Source organism: Lepeophtheirus salmonis, chromosome Z, assembly GCF_016086655.4.
Source record: "Lepeophtheirus salmonis chromosome Z, UVic_Lsal_1.4, whole genome shotgun sequence".
NCBI lineage: Eukaryota > Metazoa > Arthropoda > Copepoda > Siphonostomatoida > Caligidae > Lepeophtheirus > Lepeophtheirus salmonis.
Window position 1 is genome coordinate 6,816,865 of NC_092584.1, and position 22,821 is coordinate 6,839,685.

General features: G+C 30.6%; 1 protein-coding gene across 2 annotated transcripts; it reads left to right on the forward strand.

The window, feature by feature from the left end:
- The first annotated feature begins 200 nt into the window (after nt 1–200).
- LOC121130455 (luciferin sulfotransferase) lies at nt 201–20,763 on the forward strand. 2 transcript variants are annotated; one of them, XM_071893739.1, is made up of 6 exons: nt 201–288; nt 17,024–17,381; nt 17,439–17,791; nt 17,857–17,951; nt 18,335–18,521; nt 20,429–20,763. In XM_071893739.1, the coding sequence occupies exons 2-6, from the start codon at nt 17,071–17,073 to the stop codon at nt 20,545–20,547; spliced, it is 1,065 nt and encodes a 354-aa protein (XP_071749840.1). In that variant the 5' UTR covers nt 201–288; nt 17,024–17,070; the 3' UTR covers nt 20,548–20,763. The 2 variants fall into 2 exon arrangements, with proteins under 2 accessions (XP_071749840.1, XP_071749841.1); XM_071893740.1 differs by having other exon boundaries at nt 202–288; nt 17,011–17,381.
- The last annotated feature ends 2,058 nt before the right edge of the window (nt 20,764–22,821 follow it).

Sequence of the window (22,821 nt, forward strand, 5' to 3'; positions counted from 1 at the left end):
GATCATGAATCAGAATAGGAAAAAAAATCAAGCCACGATTTGTAAACGATTCTGGTCTATGGTCTATGATCGCAGTTTGGATCGAAATATCGGTCCAATTCGGTCTATAAAAAATTTCTTAAGCCCGAAATCCAAGGTTGGTCTTGGACCGTGTCTCAACACTAATATAAATGTATATGATAATATAAGACAATATACTTCAGTCGAGTTCGTAACATTTAAAGTGCGACGTTTCTTTACCTGCATGTACTTAATATTATTTAGATATATCAAGACAATTTCCACAAGGTAAATATGATAAATTATACTTAAGTACTGAACTTTTTATTTATTGAATACTTTGAATTACCCTTAAACTATTTTCAAGTGTGTTTTATTAATGCAGCAAAACGATAACTAATTTATTACTATCCAAGAGTTAAAAAAAAAAATCTATATTATCCCACAAACAATGAAAAAGCAATTTTAATAAATTGACTTTTTAAATTCATTGCTTGCTTGTAAATTTTCCTTCAAATCCTAAATAGAACAATTTCTAGTGGTTTTGTAACAATGTAAAAATTCATACCTTATGACCCTATTTGGAAATATTTATGCTTATGAGATATTAACAGTAATACCCGCAGGGGTGTTCACAGGGGTGGGCTTAAGAGGCTGTAAAATTTAATTTTCCCCCCAAATTAAAGATTTAGATTTTTGAAATTTTTTTCTAGAAAATTTAATTTTCGTAATTTTTTCAAAAAAGTATATATTTTTTTTATATTTTTCTGTATAGCTATAGATTTTTGAAATTTTGTTCTAAAAAAAATTAATGATATATAAAATAAAATTTTCCCAATAAATTTTATTTTTATAAATAGAATACAACTTCATTGTTATTTTACATCAAAAAATGTTGATAACACATGTCATGGAGCACTATACAAAGTGCACTTGAGGATTCGTTTCCCTATATTCAGATATTCAAACGGACAAACTTTGCTTTATAAATATAGATTATAGATCAATTGAATAGCTGTATTCGGATAAAACTTGGTTATCTTTATTTTAATTATGAGAATCAAATATATGTACCCACAAACAATTTGAAATGTCTCCTATCCATTATATTAATAAAGTGAATGAATGTAGGATTTTAAATCCAAATATCAGAAAATTGTGGGAATTTACAAATATTCTGTCATTATCAAACATTGCATAATCTCGTTTCCTCTGTGTATATTTGTTTTTCTTTGCCTTTTGGCGTATTATTCGTTGTGAAGGTAAACATGATTTTTTTTTAAATTATATAATATTTTTAGCTTCTTTTATTTTAACAATAATTTTTCTTTGTATTGCTTCTATATACATATATATATTATATAATATAATATTTAAAATTTTGATCTAAAAAATTTAATATTTTAAGTTTTATAAAAAAATTTAATTTTTTGTGTATCCAAAAAATTCAAAACCAAACCTTTCCCCCTCTCCAAAATAAAAATAAAATATATATAATCCTACAGACTCCCTGACCTGGGATTACCTGGAGTAATTAATCGTTGGTTAAAATACAAATTTTGCTTTACTAATATAAAGATAAGTCCCTAAGAAATCCTCGGTGTTGCTTTATATTTTATTATTTCTAAGATTTTTTACTCTAAACATGTTCCATATTTAAATCGATTGTTGGTGTGGTATGATTTGAAGTATTTTATTCATAATGGAATATTGCATTTGCAACACTATTGATTTGCAGTCTTCTATTCCGCATTTCCATCCTTGCTTCCCAAGTGGCTCAACAATACCTTATATACAAATTAATATCAATATCAAATTTTACCTCAACATTGGAAGATTTTAGTAGTCTACGTCGACTAAGGGAATCTCTGAGAGGATCTTGCATCATCATTGTTTGGGCAATACTCCCTCTAAATTCAATATGCGAAATGTGTTTTTTTTTTCAATGGTAAAGCTAGGTATTTTAAATGCTTACATTCACCATCCCTCTAAAAATTGAGCATCACCACCTCTTTGATCAAATGAGAATTCTATAATTATTGGTCCATGTTATCTGCTGTCCATAGACAAATGATACATCATATACTATCATATGAGGACGCTCAATTGAAACTTTCTTCTTTTCTTTTGGGGACCATCTTTCCACTTTTTGGGTCGGTATAACAAAGTGAATATTAGTAACCATTTTCACGACACCATTATCAGTACAACAAAGTAAGAGAAAATAAAGTCCCAATATCAATTTCCATGTCATACATATGTTCCCCGTTTTAATTTCAATAATCTTCTTTTGGTTTTCCCTGGGATTTATCATAATCTATATCATTGTTTGCATCCATGTTTCCCAAAATATTCTATCATTGTCTATTACTTTTATTCATTGGAACGGCTTCACAAATTTGTCTATTACGGGGACCCATAAGTGGGAAAACTTTTGCAAGTTTGTCTTTATGATCAAATTTAATGTTGTCTACTAAATGAAAAAATTGTAAGATCTCCTCAAATAGGTTTTGTAACATGGCCTTTATCACAACGATGTTTTCAGAGATCTTCATCCGTACTCCAATAAGAACGCATCAAAGGCAAAACATTACGAGTATATTAAATAAAATTAGGATTGCAATTGAGCATTTAGGTTTTTTTAGAAGGGGGGTATTTAGATAATGGCACTAGTCGGTTTTTCAAGATAATAAATTTGTCCTTGCAACATATACAATTACACATATATATAAAATTCGTATAATAACAAGATTACTCATTTCAATTTAAAAATTTTCGTTTCTGAATTTAACGTTACTTAGAGTGTTATTAAAATAAAATATCACTTTTTTTTTGCTAAATAATGAATATATACACCAACAATTCCCTACAGAGAACCTTCATGAGCCAACGCATTCACATTTTTGTTTACCTCAATGAAGGTTTTAGGAAAATTGCCCGGGATAAAATTGAAAGGATAAATTACCATTGAGAAAATTTACTAAAAAAAATCACAATAACTCGACCCAAAACTTATTTAAAGAAAGGCAAGGCTCCCAGTAGGTTAAAACCACAGACACCCATGGGATGATAAAGGCTGCGCCAAAGACACCAATCAGGTTAAAAACCAAGTACCCGGGTTACATTATGAAAATCTTTAAAAATATACTTAAATGTTTTGTGATGTGTTGTTGGTTGTTTTTAACCTACTTAGTGTTTCTTTTTTTTGCTGTAGTATTCATCAACCCATGGGTTTGAGGTTCATTTTGAAGTATTTGGAGGGGACCTAAATTCTTTTTGAAGTGGTGGGTGTGGTTTTTAACCTGTTTGGTGGTCATACCATTGCACTAATAAAGTTTTATGCTGAGATAGTATTATTTTGTAAGTAAATTACCGGAATTTTTTCTAATAGCAATTTTTCACACTGGCAATTTTTCATTGGAAATTTTCCGTGCATGCTTTATTACCTCAAACATGGATAAATTAAACTTGCTTCTTTTTTTGGTTCTCTAATGGAAAAAAAAAAAAAAAATCTTGGCTATCACATGTCCTCCACCATAAATACAATTTTTCCCCATTTAGACATCCAGTCTATTTTGATAGCTTGAGATATAGCTTGAATTTCTTCTCTATTCTTTGTTTGATGACTTCTTGAAACAGGCTTTGAAATGTTTTAGACATTTATTTGTAGTCATGATCGTAGTTGAGACTAAAAGAAATGTAAGGAACTCCATCGATAGATAGAAAATAATGTTTCAACAGTAAAGGCTTTAGGTGAAGTTCAAACTTATAATATAGAAACATAACGAACGTGAAATATGTAAAGTATATAACAAGTTTAATAAAATAAATTAGATAAGTCATCTGGAGTTACTTGTTCAAGACTATGTTTCTAATATATATATATATATACCGGTAGTTGCATAAATACGCAGACTATTTGTGACAAGTAGCTAAATGTGTAATAAAATTCGTGTGACGTATTTTTTTTGAGAATTATATAATAGATAATTTATTCTGCTATAAAATTTAATATAATTACTGAATATAACCACCATTAGCTGCTATGACACCCTCCATGCGCCCGCGGAAGGCCTTGCACACATTGATGAAGTAATGGTCTTCCATGGCTACCCATTGCTCATTGACGCTGGCTTTCAATGAGTCCAAATTCGAGTGGCGATTAGCACAGGCCTTCTTCTCAATTTGCCACCACACACTTTAGTCAAGGGGATTCAAATCAGATGATTGAGGTGGCCAAATGTTTTTGTTCCAAAATGGCATACTGGCAGCGAGCCAATCCTGAGTCATTCCAGAGGTATGGGCAGGTCTTTTAGATCTTTTCCCTCTTTGACAAGCTTTTGGACCTTGAAAAAAGTAGTCTTGGATAGTCCAGTGCCCTTGATTGTCTCCTTGACAGACCTACCGGCGCAGATGAGAGTGGCAACTATATGACGTTTGGCCTCGTCATTCATCGTAAACGACTTTGTTTGATGCGAGTAAAAAAAAGCAAAGACAAAGCCAAAAGATTTACCGAGTTACTTGTGGTATAGTTTTTTATTTCCAGTCACGGAACCTAGAACTTTAAGCGTTTAAAAGTTAGTCCACGTACTTATGCAACTACCGGTATATGTATATATACATTTAACTTTTTGTATTGATTTCTTGCTAACAATTGAAATGATTGAATATATATACAGCCCATCTTTCTTTATTATAATTATGTTTGTATAATTTAATCAAGGACTTGGTTTGACTTGTATTAATGATTCAAACTTTCAACATAATTAATGATGTTGTCTAGAAGGAGGAAGAACATAAGTTGAAAAATGATGTGTCTAGACTTTTTTCCAACTATATCAACGTTCTTGTTTTGATTTTTGGAATAATTTAAGGACTCAACCAATGGCAAACTTCGACCAATAGAGATCCCGGTTCCAGTCAAGTCATAATTCTTAAAACTGGCAAACTCATACGCTTAAACAATATTGAATTCTACCAAATGAACCCTTGCTCCTATATAACATTATATTTAGGGGTGGAAGAAGATTTACTCGAAATCCTCGTAAATATAAATAAATGATAAATAAAAGTTAGGAAAATTGAGTGAAGACAAATTTGCTTCCGTCAACTATCAAATATAAATCCTTGCTCGGTAATTAGTGATGTGTCTGTCTTTATTTATTTGGTCCGATTCAGTTCAGTATTAGAACCGATACTATTGGTCCTCGAGAATCTTAGAATTATAACTGATTAACAAAAGATAAAATAAATTTCATCAATTTCAGAACTTTGTGGGGCTTATGAACTGAATTGAAACGGAGCAATACTGAATTGGACAGGATTACATTCTTCAATCCTATATAAGGACCGAAATAAAACAAAAACCGCCAATATGTTTTAATTTTTAAAGTAGGGAGAGTTATTATCCAATCGCTAATATCTTGCAGACTACCAACTTATACATGTTGTTATTGTATGTATGATCATAAGGATTTCGATAATTGTCACGTATCTAGCTATGCTATTGATATATTGGTGTAAATGAACGATGTGTGGGTAATAGTTTCCTCTATAAACGGTAAATACTCAATTGCATGGTGGTCCATTGAAATAGGAACACATAAAGAAATTTTAATGATTGAAATTAATTCATACTTCGATATATTAAAGCATAATAAATTAGTTACAAAATAAAACAAACCTTAGCTCTCTAGCTTAAATACAAATCGAGGAAAATGACACTTAAACGTGATCAACAAATTCGCGCACTGCATGTAGTTGGGCGTCTCTAAGACCACCGTCTACGTCGTCAGTAAGTTCGAAACGTTTAAAAAGTAAGAAGGGCTTTATGAAAAAACGCCAAACAGGAACCGGAGGAGTTAAGAAAAACAAAAACAGCTCAGGATAATCCTCTCAACTCTATGAAGGGCCATACAAGAGATCTCGAGAATGCACACCAGATTGTCCAGAAAATTATAAAAAAGTGGGTGGAAAGACCATTGTGACAGTAGAGAGATCACTTTTGACAATTGCAATGGAAAAAAATATTCCCATATTCTCCTTTACAATACTCTTTTGAGTTCTTTTCAACTCTTTTTTGACTTTTTTGACACCCCCAGAGCCATGATTCCAAATGCATTGACGAAACTCTTAGGGTGCATGTCGAGAAGAAAGCCTGCATTTTCCGTCATCCAAAAACCGAGGCCTTCAAAGCTACTGTCAGCCAGGACTGGGACTCCTCGACAGAGAACCATATCTGTAGTGGGTGCCAGGCATTCCACCACCACCTGGAAGCCATCATTGCCACTAAGAGCGGCTACATTTATGATTAAGAGAGCTCATTCACACATCTATTCATAGTATTAATTTTATTGAAATCCTATTATTCATTAATAAATTATATTTTGTTGAAGTACAAATATTTAAAATTTGTAGAAGATTGTAATGGACCACTTGGTACCCTTACTCCTTCCCCTTAATTGGTTAGATGAAGTTGCACTTATTAAGTTTCAGTAAATATTATAGTATTGCAATTATTCCACCTTATCTAGGAATCTTGTGTGCAGTCCCTACACATGAAGTATATTTATTTCTCTAGGAATCACCTGGGCGCAAACCTAATCACAGTAAGTTTCAGGGAGTAATTTCTCCCAAGGACGTTATCCATAAGCTACGGTGGTTCCATCTCTTACTTATTAAAAAATATCATTATACCGTCAAATAAAAATAAAGTGCCTCTAGAACAGGGATTTTCAACAGGCGGTCCTAGTTTAGCCTGCGAAAATTCTTAAATGATTGTAATGAAATATAACTAAATGGAATTAATGATGGTAGAATCCGTGTTGATTTTGTTATTATGGCAAAACCGACATGCACTTTCCAATAATCTCGGGAGGGGTTGCATCAATTGTACTCAATTGTTTTTCCTGAGTCTCTATATCAACAAACGACCGATTTCAGTGTTTCCTGTTTGATCCTTTATACAAATATTCTATTTATTAATGATGTGCGTCTTTTTTCTCCGAGTTGAAAGTTGTGAAAAATTAAAATTGTTCTAAACTGCCTGATCAGGAGCAGTTAAATCAGATAATGAGGATTGACCAACCAGTCGGAATGCACACTTTAGCAATATAGCTAATAATTCAAAGCAAAATAATAATCCTTACCGTTATAAAATGTATAAATATAAATATTTTAGGATTTCTTTTCATTTGTGGTCCCCCAGAGGTCACTTATTCATCTCATTTTGGCTAACACTCAAAAATTGTGGAAGACCCTTGGTCTGAAATATAAATATATATTTTAGTGTTCCTTTAATCGGGCAGATGGAGTTGCACTGATTAAGTATAAGTATGGTATAATCGTATGTGTAAATGAATACAGGCCAAAGTATTGAATTATAAACTACTATATTTTATATTATAACTGTCTTGTACAACAAATGAAACAAGACTAAAAAAGAGGAACTGAAGGATGTACTCCTCATAGACTTGCATATTAACCTGATTATTCCAGGTATAGTATTCAATTTACTCCTTCTGACCTAGGGTACTTTTTTGAATTTCATAAACATAATTTATACTTCTAGGACTTACAATTATAACTCTACAACAAATCCTCAGGGTAAGCTCCATCTTTTTGAGCACACACGAATTTTCAATCGGGGGTTGAACATAATTGAATCTATATAGGAAAATATGTTCACTACTCAGGAATTATATAATAATGACAACTGCTAAGGAAAAGAAAATTCATTTTTTAGATTACGAATTCCAAAAAAATGGCCACCTAAAAATTAACCCTATTTACCTCACCGTATATTATTTCCTTCGCTAGGAACGTCAGGTGCGCAAACCTACGCACATTGAGTTCATGAGAAGAATTTCTCTCAAGTGCGTTGTCCATTTAGGTATTTCTTTCCATCTTTCTAGAATATTCCTATATTTAGACAAAACGGAAGTGACGTCGTAATAAAAATCCCAGTTACTTTTATCTATGAAAATTAAGCAATATGTTTTTAGTTTACGGTGTTATGACGGTTTTAAATATTTAGAAATGATTGATTATTTTCTCCATCTTCTAAAACGTAATGTAAGCTCGTTTGTCTCCCACTTTTTTTTTTCTGCTTTTAGGGTGCTGAAATTTTGCATGGTTATAAATATTCATAGATGGATATTAGCTTATTTTATAGAGTTGTATTAATAGTAGTAAAACACAATGATATAAATTTTTTAACGAGCCGAACAAGTCCAACACCAGTGATGACAACATTTTAAAGGAGAGCCAGAAAATTGAACTAAAATAAAATAATTATCCCTTTTCATCTCACCAGAGATGTGAAAAATAATATAGTACTTTCAGTTTTTATTTCCTTGTCATTAGTTTAGGGAAATTTAATGAATAACTTCATTCAATAGTTGTCCTTATAGTATAGTATAATTTTTTATAACGACTTTTGGACTTTATAACTTATTTATCATTGATAATAATGATGATATAATTGGTTGGGAAAAAATAATTTTGTATTTTTCGCTGTATGTCAATACTTTTTTTAAGAATTGTGACGGCATATAATTTTAATCAAGTATGCTCTGTTATGCTCGATAACTTTTGCCAACGAAAATCCAACTTCATGATGCCCTTTCCGTAGAAGCCCTTGCCCTATTGGCAAAAAACTACTACAACCAACTTTAACAGGCCTTTATTGAGGCTAATTTGTATCACGAAGCGCATTGGTCATAGACAGGAATATGCGAATGCTAGTTCCACATTGTAGGATCGTTGCACTAGAACTATCTATTTTAAATCCCGGAGCTTCTGGCGCGTGATCAAAGATTTGTGTGGCCTTGCATTGTCTTGATGATGTGTTGTTGTCTCTCTTCACAAATGCTGGCCATTTCTGTTCAATTTCCTGCTTCAAACACTCGAGTTGTTCACATTAAACGACGGATTTTTCTTTTCTTTCAGCCACTGTTTTGCAATACGAACAGAAAGAGTATTGCTCTTGTATAAAATACAAATTTACTTGATCGCTTTTGACGCGTTTTTCCCTTTCAGGTAGTCAAAATGTAAAATATGGTGATTTTCTTCTTTTGAAACCTCTTTACTCGAATCGCAGTAATTCACTATGGAACCTACCATGTGGAATACTCTCCAGAAGGCGTTCGTATTATACACTCACGCTTCGTACATCGCCGTATTCTATGATCCGATATGATCAATAATGAACTAGATATACTCTTTTTAAAAAAAGGGCGGGAAATACGAAAATACTCTTTTCTTAACGTAATATTATCGAGAAGTATCCGTTCTTAAATGGCTTATCTCATGCTACTGCAAGTTTTTGGATTCCTACTCTGTATAGAGAAAATTAATGATGTCTAAGTGACGTTAGGCATTTCGACATCGAAAAGTTAAATTAATGAAGGCTGTCTAATAATTTTGACCATCAGGATATATCTAAGAGAAACAACACATTTCTATGTAAAACTCATTCTTTTATTTATTTTTGTCTAACCACTGTGTTTTTCCCCTACCTCTACCTATTATATATTGTTTTACCCAAATGCTAATGGAAAAATAAATTGTCTTCTTTTGACAGAAAAATATATATTTTTTTTTTAACATTTTAAGCAGGTTTCTATACAAAGCCTAAACCGATCTATATATTTTTTCATTATTTTTTAAAGAACAAAAGTATGTACATTACATACCTTCTATGGTAGGTTAAGAAAAGTACTTCTTTTGAAAAGAAAAATAATCGATTTTTGTACATTGTAGAATTTTTGTGCTACATATCACAACAGTGTTACCAAGGGATGTACACCTCACAAAAACTTTTGTGCTCCGTCTGGAATTTGAAGAACTCGTCTGAATTAGACACAAAAGCCATCCAATATATATATATATTTTTCTCGAATAGCTGATGTAACATTGATGACAATAAGAATAAATATTGTGAGATACTTTAAGCAGTCAAAGAACGTGGTTTTCCCCTAAAAAATAGAACACTTGACATAAGAGGCCACATTAAGGTCTATGTTTTATGTATATATATTTTTCAAAACAACGGTGGGAGGACTTAAGATTAATTAATTATCATTGAAAACATTTTGTTGCTATCTAATTATGGAAAGAAATTTAAGATAATTAAGCAATTAATTGTAACTATGCATAACTTAAAAAATTCCTAAACCCTTTATATCCTACTAATAACTAGTACAAAAGAAACTAAATTTGTCGGGCCCAAATAAGAGATAGGATTATGTTTGAGTTTGTATTTTCTCTTTTTTTCATACTGATACTACGATATAATCAGAGATCTATATTTTGTAATGAAAATCGTGTGCATAATATGACTGATTAATTTTTTTCTAGAGTGCTTAAAAGATGCTCTTTCATCTGAAAAGTAGTACTAAAATTGAATTTGAATTTAACGATCCCTCCCACTTTAGAGCAAGAAGTTGAGTGCATGAAACTCCCTTACCCCTCTTTTAATCAATAATAATTTATGTCAACACTTCTAAAATGGCATTCTTGTTGTCACAAGAATATTAAAACTCCCTTCCTCTCAACTAAATATCAAGAGGTGAAGAAGAAAATAAAAAGTTTTTATTTCTAAAAACCTATCTATAATTAATATTCTCAGTGAAATTATAATTAATAAAAAAAAACTAAGCGTAAGAATTTCTCGTAAAGTCTCAAAAGCTAAATCATTACCCAATAGACTTAGGCATGGGTCTTATCTAAAAAGAACAGCTTCTAATTCTAGCATATTAACAAAAGATGATGTTGATAGTCAACCTGAAGCGCAGCTTAGACAATAATGATTACTTTTCTGACCTTAAATTGTAATTCCTTCATAAAACTGGAAAGAAAGTACGACGCTGGTACTGATAGACTTCTGAAACACCTTAAATATCCGGACGTTCTAGTTCTACCAAACATTAGATGTTGTATTGAAAAACATTTTTGTATTCTGGAGATTTATTTAACTTTTACGTCATTTGATAAAACCAACTTTAACCCAAAACGTGGCATTGCATTATTAATTAATAAGAATTTGAAGACAAGAATACAGAATAAGGAATTGGATGGTAATATATTAAAGGTCTCGTGCAGCTGTTTTGGCCTATATGGGCCCAATTTTGATTTCCCTGATTTCTTTGGTTTCACACTTTTACCTTTATTATCTCATAGATCCACAATAGTTAGCGGAGCTTTTAATATAAAACTAAATACTAGCAGGGACTCTTGTAATCCTACAACAAACTCCCATCAACGCAGTGCTTTTCCCTATTATCAAACCTTACGATTTTTACGATGCGGCTAAAAACATTCAACTATTATTATTATACTTTTGACTCCTTAGACACATTTTTTAGAAGTGTATCATCAAGGATCGACCTTTTTCTCTATAAAGGTATCCGAGAGCAATCCATCAAATATTACAAAACAATCGAAATTATAAGGATCATAAAGCACGTTGTAGTCAAATGGGCCCAGTTGTTAATCTGAACATTATGAACAAAAAGATATGGAAGCTGAACACTTTGTTAATAAATGAGCAAAGAGCTAATAATAAAATCATTGAACTTATAGAAACTACTTGATGTGATGTCGTAACGGGAGGAGATGTTTTCACCGAAGTACAAAAAATACTGAAAAGTATATATAATGTCTGGAGTTAAGCTGGTGCCAGAGAAGCCACACCTAGATCTAGAAACATAGGTACTATCGAAGAAATAAATATACAGGATGCATTTGATAAATACAAAATAGATCAAATCTATTGCATATCTGATTTAGCATCCAGAATATAATTGAAAATGAACAACATTGTGGACTTGTGTAGATCAAGGTTACATTGCGTTCATCTTGAAAAGAGAAGAAATACGGAGAAAAATATGTCAATTATGTTACATGATGGCGAAATAACTAAAGATCCTCAAATTATCTGTGCAGAAATGAAATAATTTTACTCTACCCTATACCGTTGTTTCGATTGCAACGCAATGTACTTACAAATGTGCTTATTTTTGTGAGTACATACAAGTGACCTTGATATGCTTTTTGAAGCATAAATTAATGGACTCTATTCCTTTCACATTGCAATCTCTTTTAGAAGAAGACAATAGCTTATCAATCATGGCAGTTGACTTTGCAAAGGCTTTCGGTAGACTGTCACACAAATTCATAGTTAGGACGCTTTATTGTAAGGGACATTCGAATGTAGAAGTAACCTTATCAAGATCATAAACAATGATACAATACAGACAAAACAGTAAATTTTCCTCGAATGAAAAAGGTGTCCACCAGGGGGATCCGTTGTCAGCCACACTATTTATTATATGCTTGGACAAATTAATTGAAAGAAATACATGAAGATAATATGATAAAGGGTGTTCAACTACAGAGTAGGACTTTGAAATGTCTCTGCAATGATAATTACATGACAATGATAGAGTCAAGGAACCCCTTTATTGCTATCAAATCAAACCTTTTTTTAATCTAATATCGAGTTATTCTAAAGAGTCTGGACTTTTCATTAATGAGGAAAAAACTGAATTGTTGTCTCCATAAAGTAGCCTTGTAGCCAAAGCATGGCTACTTTTTAAATTTACTTATAATATACATTTCTTGGGATCTTTGATTGGGGTCAACTCTGCCATATTGAATTACAAAGAGATTCTGTCCAAAATTAAGAAAACCGGGAACCACTTCTCACTCCTTAATTTGCATACTTGTAATAAAATATGTGCATGGAATACATGTATTGTACCAAAGGTCTTCTTCAAGTAACTCCTTTCTATGTGAAAATGTCTTCTAAAATAAAGACCGACCATATTCTGTGGGATTATAAGATCTTAACTCTCTCTTATAAAACAATTCGAAAACTCTCAAAAGAAAATTTTAAATGACAACTCCTTAAACAAGAATTTTTATCTACTTCATACAACGAAAAAATCGATGCACTTATAACCATGTCGCAATATATTACCTATACATTACAAACAGTCAAAGAAAATAATATGGTCAGAATTATAACCATTGTGAAATTGTGTCATAATGTTTCAACTAAATTATCTTGATTTTTATGCCTTCACTATTTTTGTTTTAGACGTAGTATAATAATCTTATTTTTTCCTAATAGTTTTTTTATTATTAAATCATGATTTTAATTGTTTTCGAATTGCTCTTGAATTGTTAAATATTAAATAAAATTGCATGCCTTATATCTAAAAAAAACAAACATTATTTGTAAAAGAATCTTTTCTTTAATAATGAATTATTGGACTTCTTTAATAACTTTGATACACCGAGTGGTTCAATGAAATCTTAAAACTTACAAATTATATAATAAATTAAGGTTGAGTGAATCAAATAACTTCATACTTTGATATACTAAAACATAAACAATTAGTTACGATCCAAAATCAAATCTGAGCTCTGTAGCTTAGGTACGAAGTAGAGAAAATTACACTTGAACGTGATCTCTAAGCACTTAGGCTTCTCCAAGACCACCATCTACGCCGTCAGTGAGTCCAAAACGTACAAGAGCAAGAAGGAATCTGTTAAGAAGGACAAACTCAACCCAGAGGAGGCAATGAAAACAGTCCAGACCAATCCCCTTATGTCTATGAGATCCCATGCAAGAAATATCGGGGTTTCACAGCAGAATGTCAAGAGAGCTGTGGAAAGAAAGGTGGTGGAAAGAGCCTTGTGAGGTTGGAGAGGCCAGTTTTGACACCAGTAATAAATGAAAAACCATCTCCTCCCTTGCAAGTCTCTTTTGAACTCTTTCTTGATACTTTGTCCCTCCTAACAGTACTAATGCAGTGTCCATTATCCAAACCTCGAAATCCTTATGCCACTGTCATCCAGCACTTGGGCGCCATGTACTACATCCGAGGCGTGTGCGAGGCCTTCTTCCATCACCAAAAAGCCATCATTGCAGCTAAGAGCAACTAGATTAAGGATTAAGAGATGTCCAATACACATCTACTTAATAGTAGGGATCTTCTTAATTAATAAATGATATCTTGTTGAAGTGTAACAATTCAAAGTGTTCAGATTTTAATGGACCACCCATTTAATATACCAAAAATTCTGTTAGTTCCACATCTTTCTCAACCAAGTTCAAAACCCTCCATATTTTTGAGACATTATCGTACACACAATGTAGTTTGTCAACGGACATGGTAATGATAAATGACATCATAATATTTTTAAGATAAATTTAATTTTTGTTTATTATTTCAAGGCAATTTTTGATTTGAAAAAAAAAAAAAAAAACAGCACACAATAATCATTAAAAAATTTAATTCCATTTTTTACAAAATTATAAAGCTATAAATATTGAAGAAAAAAGTTTTTTATCTGTTTGAACCATTTATCTTACTCTTTTATTTATTAACGCTTTAATTGATTTTTATTAATGATAAAAAGTAGTGATATCTTATAAGAACATAAATTTCCAACGTTATAAAAGTTTTTGTTTGAATTTTGGAGCATCATTACTTCTTTTCTACAAAAGATTGTATATACAAAAAATTTACTTAATTATACTAAAAAAAACCATAAATAACTTGCTTTCACGTTATCTCATTATTGTAGTAGTCCACCCTTATTAAGAAGACACAAACAACCTAGTTTTACTACAATAATTTCATTGTTACATTAACACTAAAATTTATTCGTTTTTCATTTTAGAAGACATTAGATATAGTTTTTATCAAGATTTTTATCAATGTCTGTTCTATTTATTGCTTATAACAGAACAAAAACCTATTTTCATAATAAAAGGGAAAATACATACTCGATGATTTCGATTATTTTATCCACATTTTTGATAATTAGTTATCCAGAGCCTGGTATGTCTTTGACATCAAAATTACTGGAACAGAATTGACAAATTGAAAATACCGAATAATTGGCTGTGACAGTATTAGAGCCATAAACACTATTCACATTTTAGCTTGTGTTTTCGCCTTGTTGGGAAAAACTGTTAAATATTGCGTATTCTCTCTTTGCTGGTGCCCATCTTTGAGGATCCCTCAAACAATACTGAATGAAATAAATCATACAACTGTTTAAAAGTTTTATTATGATAAAATTTCATCTTTTTGACAGCATTTTTCGTGAACCGATTGCAATTATACAGCGGGAGATACACATCTATTGGAAGAATGCTGATAATGGATTTATGTCTACTACTCCTATTATTTAACTCTATCAGAACGAAAATGTTTAAAAAGGTCCATGAAAGTTCTTGGAATATTTAGAAACACACGTTTTTGTAAAGCATTTGTCCCCAATTCCCATAAAATCATTTACAGATCATATTCAATAATTGATGTATGTGTGGATGCTCTGGCAAAAAAAAAGGAACTCGTATTAATACAAAAATATAAGCCAATACTAATTTGTCTTAGTATTTTTGGAGGGGCTTTCTAATCTCTAATAAAGCTGTTGATGAACAAAAGTTAAAAGTTACATAATTGAAAAAAGCTTTTATCCCACAAGATAAAAATACACTGATGAATTATTAAGTTTGAATGAAGTCAGAATTCGAGTGCAATACATGCATAGTGACTAGGATTTCTCTCTGTTTTACACCCACGAATGTTTCCTGAGAAAATTATTTAAATAGACATAATGCATTTTTTTTTAATTCACACGTAGCACAAAATTATTCGGAATTTAAAAGAAATATGTATTCTTGTCTTTCCAACCCCATAGAGCGTACACAAATCCCATTTGTACAAATCGAGGTACATAACACTAAATCCATCTAGTAGAAAAATAATCTAAGTATTTTAATTAAACCTACTAGTATAGATCTATTTACATTGAGAACTCTTCAATATATCTCTTGAAGGTGCAAATATGATATGTTATACGATGCAAAATGAATATAAAATGATTTGCACTTTATCCATGGCATTAGATTACAAACTAATCGATAAATAAAAGTACTATAACTTATACTTGTGATAGTTTGTTAAAGGAGTATGGATAAGCAAAAAAAAATAAAACAACAACACCAAAACATACAGTGTGGTCCTGATCAATTGAGAAAATCTTTAAAGGGGCTATAATGAACGAACAAGATTGTGTAAAAACTTTTTTTTATAATTATTATTAGAAAGCCATGTTTAACAACATTCTTATTTAGAATAATATCCACTTTTCTTAATAACCTCGGCCACACGCGCTGGAAGCTTTTGCAGGCCGGGCAATCTTGAGCAGATCAAACATTGTCATTGTATGGATAATATACTTCTTCAGGCCCTCCAAAGACGAATTATACTTGGCACAGGTCTCATGCTCGATCCTCCCCCAGATATAGAAACCCCATGGTTTCAGGTCTGGGCTGTTTTCAGGCCAAAAATCCATGCTCAGAAAGTGAAGATATTTCGAGTCAAATACATCCTGGACTTTTTTGGTCATGTGGGCCAGTGCGCTGTCTTGTAGGAAGGTTTAATTTCTTCCTTGATGTACTCCATCCATCCAGGGAATTTTTAAAAGTTCAAAACCAGAACTAGTATAATGGTTAAACTGGATCCACAAAGGATCACCCAGGCCTCCCAAAACTTCCGGCGCCGTGTGACCGAGGTTATCAATAAAGATGCGTATCATTATAAATAATTGAGTTTTCCTAAAAAGTTTTTAACCTATCTTGTTCCTTCGTTATAAGCCTTTAAATGTTTCCCCGCCTTAACGGAACCACCCTGTATACAAAATGTGTATTTTCTTCTCTGTGAGTAAGCATGAATTTAACCAACGTACGTTGAGTTCAAGAAAATAATTTTTCCCAAACACGTCGTAAACTGAGCCAGGTTGCTCAATTTTACTCATTTGGGGTGTTATTTTTGATACTACAAAGTTCTAACTCGTGCTAAATTATTTGAAAAATAAATTCACGTGTTGACAACAGTTTTATCATGGGAAAAAAAAAAGTTTTTTAAATAAAAGTAAGAGCATTTATTTAACTCCACATATTTTAGAAAATAAGTTTAATGATAGTTTTATTTTTCAGACACTTTTTCTCAATTGTACTCTTGTCATTTTGATAATTCCATCAAAATGACGTCCAAAAGGGATTCACTTCCGTTTAGCTTTAAGGCTTTAGAAACGACCAATCCACTACTAAAGGACTTTTCTGGGTATGAAAAACTTTTGTCCAGAGTTATTCCAGGGAATTGGCTGGTTCAACATGACTTTGAAGAGTCATATGCTAGTGAAATATATAACTTAGAACTGAGAGATGACGATGTTTGGATCATTACTTATCCAAAGTCTGGAACAACATGGATGCAATGCATCCTTTGGCTATTACTGAATGACTACGAGTTCCCAGAAAATCAACATTTAGATGACGTTAGTCCTCATTTAGAGTAAATTGAAAATTTACCACAATATATATAATTCAACTTTTTTTCATTCTTTTATAGATTGACTCAAGGGATGTCCAAGAAGTGGATTCGATCTTTGTTATCTTCTAAATATCATGATTTGGAAGAAGGTGATCCATTGAGGGCTTATGCTAAGGAATTTTTGGAAAATCTGGATCAAACCCCTATTGACTTGGCGAATAATCTACCAGCAAATAAACGAAGACTCATAAAATCTCATTTGCCTTTTGCTTTACTACCTCCAAAGATCTTGGAGAGAAATAAAGTAGTTTTTGTTGCTCGGGATCCAAGAGATATTCTGATTAGCTACTATCATCATATGTCCTTAATGAAGGATTCAAATTTTACAGGAGAATTCAAAGACTTTTTCAAATATTTCATTTGTGACGAAGGTAGTAAATATTTAATTTAAAAATATAAATTCCTATAAAAAACTGTATTTTTTGAAAATACTTAGTCATTCCTGGACCATATTGGGAGTACATGAAGCAAGCTTACCAATATGTAGACCATCCCAATGTTATTTATGTTCATTTCTCAGATATGAAACAGGTTATAATCAATCTAAATAATACATAGACTATGAAAACTGACTGAAAAGTCAGGTCCTTCATACGTAATAGATCTTTGGCTATTTTTTTAAATTCACCTCATTTCCAATTGTTACCAACCTTCAGAAGACGGCTATTTTTGTTATTTCCAAAACAATGGATCAAAAACCATTTGATGTTTTAATTTTCCAGTCCCTCTCGATGGGGAACAAATACCGTCAAGCTAAGTAGTGGTTTAAAAAGTGTTTATAAAAAGACTAAAATAAATTAATAATAATAACCAAAAGAAACTTAAAATAACTAAAAAAATAAAAACACACTCTGACTTTTGAGACAATGTGTTACAATTGGGAATGCAATTATCTCAAAAAAATATTTTTTCAGGATCTTCACAAGGTGATACATGATGTTGTAGGATTTTTGGACTTGCAAGTTGCGAACGATGATGTTCAAAATATTCTGGAAAAAGTTTCAATTGAGAGTATGAGGAATAATTTGTCTGTGGATAACTCAAAAATAATGATACAATTAGGACTGTTTAACGAAAATAAAGGAACTTTTATTCGAGAAGGTGCGCGTATTTATGTTAAATCAAGAGTGGGAAACATTCTAAAAAAAAATATTATATTTGAATTTTTTTTTGACAAAATGTAATATTTGAAATTTTTTCAAAAAATTTAATTTCTTGTAAATAGCTTTAAATTTTTTTCCGAAAACTTTAATATCTTCATAATAACTGGATTTTTGAATATTTTTGTTTACAAAATTTAATATTTGAAATTTTTTCTATAAAATTTAATTTTTCTGTGAATAACTATGTATTTTGACATTTTTGTGGATTTGAATTAATATTTGAAATTATATTTTTAACTCTTTCTCTAAAATGTTTAATTTTTCGGAAAAAATATTTATTTAAAACAAAAAATATTTTCTAAAAAACTTGAATATTTGAAACTTAATTTTTGAACTTTTTGTTTTCAATTTTAAAATTTTCTATTGTTTGTTAAATTTCCAGAGGATTTTTGAAACTTGTTTATAATATTTTCAAAATGGTTCAAAGTTAGCCAATGATATCTACAGAATATAAGAAATAATTGTAGATTTCTAAAAAAATAAAAAAGTTCAAATTTTGTTTTAATAACTACGGATTTTTGGTTTTTTTTCCCAAAAAAATTTAATATTTAGAATATAATTTTTCAAATTATTTCCCACAAAATTAATTTTTTTATGAATAGCTGAGAATATTATCGTTTTTTTTTCAAAAAAGTTAATTTTGTGTGAATAGCTATGAATTTTTGAATTTTTTTCAAAAAAACTTAATATTTGAAATTTCATCTTTAAAATTGTTTGCCAAAAAAATCATTTTTTTCTCCAAACAACTGTGGATTTTTGAAATTTTTTCCCAAAAAAATTTATTGCTTCAAATTTAATATTTGAATTTGAAATTATTTTAATAACTATGGATTTTTGAACTTTTTCCAAAATTTTATGAAAATCCACAAAAAAGCCTCCCAAATATATATATAACATTTTTGAGGGCATTCCTAGCCTAAGGACTTCATATCTTGAACTTTTAAAAAATAAGCTCCCCCTCTTCTCCACATTGTAAACATAACTTTTTTGAGACATTAAAAAAACAAGAATCTCTGAGGAAGAATACCACTGCTCGAGTATTTCCAAATAATTCTTTATTAAGCTCTTCTATTGAGTTCTTTACAGCTCCTCAATTATGCCCATCCATTTTAACTTAGAACGCAAGCATCCTTTATAAATTTAAATATAGACTCATTTATATAATAGTGGCAAATGTAATTTTTATTTATGTTTTGTAATCTACTTGTGCAATTGCAAAAATAGGAAAATTATTTAGTTAACCCTGTATTTCATATTAAACGTACTTTTTGTGAAATTCACACAAATCTGCAATTACTTTACGTTATTCCTCGTGCTACTTTATGGTGAAATTCAACAGATTAGGCTTAAAAACATAATTTGTTGTCTATAGACAGTACTTTCAGATTAATTTAGAACTAAAAAAGATAAACGAACTACATTAAAACAAAAATTAATTAGAAATATGTTGGTATACTTCTGCCAATCCCTGCAAGCATAAAATAATCATTAGTGCCGAAAAAAATAAACCGGAAGCACTGTGGAACTGTCAAAGTTGCAATGCCATTTTGTTTGGTATTGGCAGTTCATATTTTTTAAAGCTTTAACAAAAATCAGGAACTCAAATGTGTTGTTTTTTTGTATTATCTTGCTCATTATAAGTGCTATAAATATTGATTGACTGAACTCCAATGAGCTTTTCTTAAGATCTATTAATAATCAACTATAGTTAAAAGAAGTTAGAAAGTGATATCATACATATATGAATAAAATTTGGCTTTTCCCCCGCGTTCTCTTGTTGGAGGAAACAATGTTGAGAAATACAATAAAGAATAAATACTATTTGATATATTAATCCTTTATTAGGGAAAATTGGTGGATGGAAAAATATTTTGACAAAAGAGATGAAAGATAAAATGGACAAGTGGACCAAAAAAAGTACAATAGGAACAAACCTACCTTTGGAAAAGTTGTATCCGCACTGAGAAGGCTACAACTCCTATGGAAAAATATTTGTAAAGTACTTTAGAACTACCTAATAATACATTTACATATATGTAAAAATAATTAATTTACCAATATAATATTTTTCGATAACTTTTGCTTCTCATGTGAATTGCTTTTATTCACTCCCTATGAATATCATTTGTCAAAATGACCCTTCTTCAAATTTAATTTAATAAAAATACTTCTAATTAGTATTTTTCAGATTTTAAACTCAACATTGGGGAAAGTAAGAAAAAAATATAATTTTGCATTATTTAATTCTTGCTAAAAATTACTTATGTAAAAAGATTTTCATTCAGGTAATTTTGAGCTGGTTATTATAAATGATATTTTATAATGTTCCATTGTGGCAAGACTGTCCCGCAAACATAGGGAGCTACAAATTTAAGTTAATCCTAATTACATAGCCATAAGCCTTCCTATAAAATTGAGATATCCACTGATTTTCAATTGATAATTCTCATATTTAATTGCTTTTAAAAGTATTCCCATGTTGTCGTATGTCTTTTTTAAATGAACAGAATGAGCAATGGGAACAAATATCATTTTATTAGAACTATGCAAAAGAACAATACATTTTATATTATCCTATATATAAAAAAAAATAATTGGAGGATATGTGTACAAATTTTGAGACTCGAACCTCTATTTTTTTTTTTTTTTATAATTATTTAAATATAAGGATGCTCTATCAAAATTATTGATTTAACACAAATGAATAATGAAACGTATGAAAACAAAATTAACTTCATCTTAAAAACTGTATGTGCTAGAAATAATATCAAAACAAATTTGGAATCAACGTCCATCATACATAGAAAATTATTTTTGATGACAATTCTATGTTTACCTGAGTAATTTAATGAATCATTACTTAATTTTAAACTTAAAAAATTTCGAGACAAAAACCAACAACACGTAAAACACTGATTTAACATTGTTATCGCGTGTGCGTAAATAATGTAAAATGAATCAGACAATAAAAGAAGACAAGCAGAGTGCATCAGAAAAGGGTGATGTCAATCTGGTGAATTTTTTAGCTGGCCCGTTGTTTTGGAATTGGTAATTTGAAGAATTAATTTTCTTTTCCTTAGCAGTTGTCACTATTATTTAAAAAATAATTTCTTTCCAAAATAGATTCAATTATATTCAAAACTTGATAGAACATTCCTGTGTGCTCATAAAAGACGGAGGGAGCGTACCCCTGATGATTTGTTGCAGAGTTATAATTGTAGGTCCGTGTTGGACACATGGTAGAATTGGGTATCGACATTGGATAAATTATATCAAATGTTCTTGTTTTTATCTTTTTCTCCTTTCTCGCTTCTCACAGTTGATTGTAGGTGACCTATTGAAACGTCATGAGCATCAAAAAGAAGTAAGTTGATCAGATTTGTGTTGTTGTTCATTACTAATATTATAATTGAGGGGGCACTTGTGGACCAAATAAAAGACTGGCTGACGGGAAGTACATGAAAAAGAAGTTATTGAGATTTAAGATTGAATTCATATTTAGCAAATAGAATATTATTTTATTATAAGTGTCTTGCTAAAATGACCATATGAAACTGAAGAAAATTCTTTCGAGGAATACAGCCGACAACTCGATTTATTTTCAGATGAAGAATAATTTTTTCCTACTGAAAGTTACACTTTTTTTTCAAAAGCTGTACGATGAAATGGTCCTCATTGATAAAAATGAAATGAAATTAACTACCATTTCAAACTAAAAAACAATGACTACTGTTCCTATAATGTATTTCAAAGTTCAATTAGGTATCCTTTTCACGTTTTGTATATTGATCACTCTCGAGATTAAAAACGACAAATTTTGAAGGTTTTTGCAGATATGGTCAGAAAATGAAAACACAGTATATGACAGATTTTCAAGCTATATTGAGTTGTTAATATTGATAGGTATCAATAGATCTCTTTATAAGGGAAAATCAAGTTTCAGGGACGCAGAAGGCTATTTTTATACAATTCATTGAATAAGTTATACCATAAGTTATAAGAGTATATATTTCCCACGTGACGTAGATTTACGAGTATATCGATTATTTTGAATAATGATTGTACATAAAAAAATTAATATTTGTTTATATGGAAAGTAAGGCTTAAGTTTGTAAATTAATTATGTATTATATAATTTATCTCAAGCTTCAAATGTACAGGCAATATTATGTCATATTTCTTTGAAACCATGCCATTTTCACACTTAAGAGAAGTGTGTACATAAAAAGTAAAGAACA

Excerpts from the sequence above, each read along its gene's own strand:
- LOC121130455 (XM_071893739.1), top strand. The coding sequence starts at position 17,071 with ATGACGTCCAAAAGGGATTCACTTCCGTTTAGCTTTAAGGCTTTAGAA. Across the intron at positions 17,952-18,334 it reads ATTTCTCAGATATGAAACAG|GATCTTCACAAGGTGATACA; the intron begins GTTATAATCAAT and ends ATATTTTTTCAG. Across the intron at positions 18,522-20,428 it reads AGGAACTTTTATTCGAGAAG|GGAAAATTGGTGGATGGAAA; the intron begins GTGCGCGTATTT and ends ATCCTTTATTAG.